The sequence below is a fragment of the Penaeus monodon genome, chromosome 11, assembly GCF_015228065.2.
Source record: "Penaeus monodon isolate SGIC_2016 chromosome 11, NSTDA_Pmon_1, whole genome shotgun sequence".
Classification (NCBI taxonomy): Eukaryota; Metazoa; Arthropoda; class Malacostraca; order Decapoda; family Penaeidae; genus Penaeus; species Penaeus monodon.
The window spans coordinates 44,952,359-44,957,358 of record NC_051396.1 but is presented as its reverse complement, the minus strand read 5'-3'; the positions used below and the strand labels follow the sequence as shown (position 1 = coordinate 44,957,358).

At 39.9% G+C, this 5,000-nt stretch overlaps 1 protein-coding gene across 2 annotated transcripts in view; it reads left to right on the top strand.

The window, feature by feature from the left end:
• Positions 1 to 5,000, top strand: part of LOC119578978 (deoxyribose-phosphate aldolase-like) — an 11,661-nt gene that overhangs the window by 2,049 nt on the left and 4,612 nt on the right. Inside the window, exons 1-2 of one of the 2 annotated variants that reach the window (XM_037926668.1) lie at positions 979 to 1,003; positions 2,017 to 2,166. In XM_037926668.1, the coding sequence (XP_037782596.1) occupies positions 994 to 1,003; positions 2,017 to 2,166 (160 nt within the window). In that variant the 5' untranslated portion in view covers positions 979 to 993. Of the gene's footprint in view, positions 1 to 978; positions 1,004 to 2,016; positions 2,167 to 5,000 lie in introns of those variants that run through there. The other variant, XM_037926667.1, reaches the window with a different exon arrangement.

Here is a 5,000-nt window from a genome sequence, read left to right as displayed (position 1 = left end):
TGTAGCTATTCTTTAGATACTGATCTACTACGTTGAGAAAATGCATCTCTCACAACATTTAAATGGCTGTATAAACATACATAATCTTAAATGTGGAGATTCAGCAAGGGCTTCATCCCAGCACTTTTGTTGTTTTTTTGTTGTAACTAACAGCTGTCAATATTAAGCTATATAATAGTTTCTTTTTTGGTGCGTTTGTTTTGTTTCAATCCCTCTCTCTCTTCCTCTCTCTCTCTCTTCCTCTCTCTCTCTCTTTCCCTCTCTCTCTCTCTTTCCCTCCTCTCTCTCTCTTTCCCTCTCTCTCTCTCTCTTTCCCTCTCTCTCTCTCTTCCTCCTTCTCCCTCTCTCTCTCTCTCTTTCCCTCTCCTCTCTCCCTCTCTCTCTCTCTCCCTCCCCTCCCCTCCCTCTCCCTCTCCTCTCCCTCCCTCCCTCCCTCCCTCCCTCCCTCCCTCCTCCCTCCTCCTCCCCCCCCCCTCCCCCTCTCTCTCTCTCTCTCTCTCTCTCTTCTCTCTCTCCTCTCTTTCCTCTCTCTCTCTCTCTCTCTCTCTCTTCTCTCTAACTCTCTCTAACTCTCTCTCTCTTTATTTATTTATTTATTTATTTTTATTTTTTATTTTTTTTTACTAGATTGAAATAGTATAAAACTTGAACAAAGGGATGTTTCTGTCTGAAATTAAATCCTGCAATTGCCTTGACATCTATGCCTCTATCTCCTTGGCAAAATTTTACGAACCTCACTTTACTGGAGCGCTGAAGGCACAAAGGCCACAGCAAGTGTGCGAGACACTGCGAGTGTATCACTGATAAGTGATTGTGGTTTTAACTTCACTTTATACAGTCTTTCCTTTAGTTAATATAGTTTTCTTATGTTCTTAAAGGGCATTATCTTATTTTTTTTCTTTTCAAGATTTATCAAGAGTCTGTTTGGATATCTGTTCCCATGGTTACTCATAAGAAGAATAAGAATAGAAAGAAATCAGTGCAAGATTAAGAATGTCAAAGGGTAATGTAGTAATTGGTCTGACAGTTGTAAAGGAATGGAATTGATAAGCATGTCGATCAAAAGGTCATTGTAAATCAGTTTATAAGATTTATAAACTACACAGTATATAGTAAATCTTTTACAGTATTATAAATTCAGCTGTTCAGATTATTGAAAGTTGAAAATTATAAATAGCTTAATCAATAGTCATATGAAAATTACAGTGTTTATTTAGATTGGATAAATATGTGTTCAAATAAAATTCATAAGGATTGGTTTATTTGGAGGATTGCATTATAAATTGGAATTTTTATTTGTGTTTAGAAAGTATACTTTATAATGTGTTATTTCAATTTCTGGTTTAACTGTACTATAATTTCTGTGATTATTATCCTACTACAGGATATATTGCGCAATAACTCACTTGCAAGGCTTGATTCAGGCATAACCAGCTCGTTGTCTAAGAACTTTATTTTTGGAGAAGGTCAAGTCATGGCACATTGTGACTGTGTTCCTAAGGGATCCACCACATCCTGCTCATGTAGAACCGTCAGACATGACTACAAGATGTGATGAATTTCTATCTGCAGAAGCCCTTTTTATTTTTGAGATATAATAGCAATTTGCTTTTTCAGGGATCCACATCATGTAACTATCTGACACATTAATGTTTCTCAAGCATCAAAATTTTCTAGATTTTGTCAATACTGCACCTTTCCTTTTCTATCTCCCATTATGTAAACCATGATTCTATCACATATAATGAGGTACTTCTTGACTCATCTGCAAGACATCCCAGAGAATCACTTTAAGTCTCAAATGAATAGTCATAAAGAGTTACAGCCTCCCATGCTGTCTTTGTCTTTTCCTTCAAGAAATTGTAAAAGCTGCAACTGTTTTCCCCTCTCCTCTGTACCATATTCAGGAGGTAAACTGACTGGAAAACTTTTAACCTGTTAATCAGATTCACTAAACTTTCTGAAATATTCATGATTTAGAAGGAAATATTAAGATTTATCATCATTTATACACAGATTTAGGATGGGTGAACAGCGTACGGATAAATTTGCCATCCGTCAAGAGACGTGCAGAGACCCTAGGCACCAAGCGAACGGTCAAGAAGCAGTGGCAGGCAGCCTGGCTTCTTCGGGCAATCACCTGCATTGATCTGACCACACTCTCAGGTAAAGTATTAGGATTAGGGAGTGAACATTTTGCACATGATGTCCTGTTAAACTTGATGGGCTTGTATGCATCAAAAATTGGATCCCCCCAAATCCCTTGCTTGTTGTTGTCGTGGGGGAAGACGGAGACTGAGGCCCAATGTAGGGGATCACCCCTACCGTGGACCTCGGCTCTTGCCTCATCTAAATTTGCGTGGTCTTTTCTTCTCTCCTTTTCCTTTCTTACTCTTCTTCATCATCCCCTTCTTCTGTCCACTTCCTAAGGTGTGAGAACCATAATGAATGGATGAAAGGCTGGCTAGGTCAGTCATGAATGGCTTCCTAGAGCCATGGGCATAGTATTCCCTTGGTTAATTGTCTAGCCCTTACCTCTCATGGGAACCTGAGGGGTATACTATATCCTCTTTCCATTTTTTCCAGGCTCACCATGGCCAATAAGGAAGATGTATTACCCTCATTAGCGGCATTAAGGCATCAACTAGCCTCTGTAAATTTAATTTTGTTGATTTCCCAACCCCTGCCTCTCCTTTCACCATGGCTCTGATACTAAAACCCCCTCCTCAATTTCTGTGATCAACTCTGCCCATTCCCAATCATCCACCTAGGTCATTACTCAACCTTCCTCTCTCCCAACATCCTCCACTCCATCTTCTACTGCATAGTCTTCTTCATTGTTTTCACCCACCCCCCTCTTTTACTACTCTTCATCCTTATTGTCCTCCTCCCAACAGTACTATCTCTCTCCATACCACCCCATCTTCCTCCCGCCCTCTTCCTTCTACTGCCTTCACCTTTACAAACCTTTTGAGTACCTTTTTTGGCCCAGCAAGTGGGATCAATTCCTCGTGATTCCCCCTACAGCCCCGTACTCTGACAATACCCTTCTCTTCCAACAATGTCTCCAAAAACAAATAAGCAAAGTTTCCTTTCACAGTCGTTCTGATCATTTATCATAGTTACATCTGAATCCCATACTCATGCACTATCTACCCTGACTGACCTCACTGGCAAACCTATTCCTGTTTCTGTCTCTCTGACTGATTGTCTACAACAAGGATTGGTCAGACTGTGAAAATGACTTGATTGCATACCTCATTGAATATAATACAGTGGGCAGTCCAATACTACACAATTCCTCCCAGAGCCAGTGCAACTCCTACACCAATATTGCCAAGATTAGTTTCAGTAGACATAACCTCCTCCTTGAACTTTATATTTGTGGAGTGTCCTACCCTGTGTGACCATATTGACCCCTTCCCCTTCAATGTCAGAAATGTTGGGGGTTTGGGCACCCTGTCAAATGACCGTTTAAATTGTTCTGCTCAGTCATGCATATGTGCCAATTGTGGTGGCTCCTATAATGTATTTTATAGGAGCTGTCCAAGCTCGAATCTGAGGTAGCAGTTCTTAGATTCAAACTAGGCCTCACTGTATGTGAGGCTAGACAAGAAGCCTTCCCTCTATTTCGAACCCCAGTCAAATTCCTTTACCAGTCTAAATCCAGATACTCCAATCTCTACCACTTCCCCAGTGCCTACCCCTCCTCCTTCTCACTATACCTGACACACCAGACAAACTAAATATCTCACTCTATCTGCTCCTACCACATCCTCACGTACACCCACCCCCTCCTCAGCTCCTCGAATATCTATTCCCTCTTTTCCTCCACATAAGAAAATCTTTATTTTTCAGACCTCTCCACCCAACTCCCCTCCAGAAACTCTTGAGATATAATAGCAAAGTTCATAAACATGACTCAAGAGAATTATTCACTCCCTCATCCACCCTCTGATCCCTCTATTCCTATTCGCTCAACATTCAAAGTATTGGCTGATATTCATCTCCCTCCTCCTCTAGTTCCCCCTACCCCTCTTCCTCCCACTCACCCACAAAACACCCCATCCTCTCCTCTGCCATCTTCATCACCATTCCCACGTCCTTACTACCCCCACTTAGATGCTCATGTGACTCCCTTATGCTTCAACAATGACATTCTTCACTGATACTTCACCACTTTCCCATTTCCTTATTTCCTACTTCTACAACTATAATTTTTACTGTATCACCCTTTGATTGTTTTATAATCTCTCTTATGCAGTTTCATACAATGTTGCTCACCCTTCCTCAGACACACTCTCTATTTGATCAGATCACCCTATAACCACATCCTCATTTACAAACCCCCTTTGTATTCCATTTGCTCCCCCACTATACCCTTTCACTACCATCCTATCCAACATCATTCTACAACCTTTGACATCTAACACATCTTATCCTGATTGTTAGCTGATTCCCACCCTTTTTGCCACAATACTTTACCATAGTGCTATGTGACCTTTGCTGTATAGCACATTTATCTCTAACCATTAACTATTAACCATCACAGACTGGATGAGGTTGATACTGAAAGTCTAGGTAGGTTTTCTTATGTTGCAGATTGTACAGATACTGTTTGTGAGATTTAATTTACTATGTGGAGACAGCTGCTTTATTTCTTAGTGAGAGATGGGGCTTGTGATAGCCCTTAAAATCATTATGTTCAGTAGTTCTTTTTATGGAATCTTTCAAAATTTAATTATTGTGTTGTCGAAAGGAATCATGTTTCCAAGTGATTGACAGTTATGCACTTTCTTAAGGTTTAGTTTAGTTTCATATAGCTTATTCGAATAGATTTTAGATTAAGCACACCAGATTTAATGTGTTTCAAATTGGCAGAGTTATTGTTTAATTGAAAGGTTTGTAAATATATGGATAGTTGTTCTGTTTACCTTTTCCTTTAGAAATGTTAAGCCTTCTGTAATAAGTGCAAAGTGATTTATAAATCTAGTATTTTT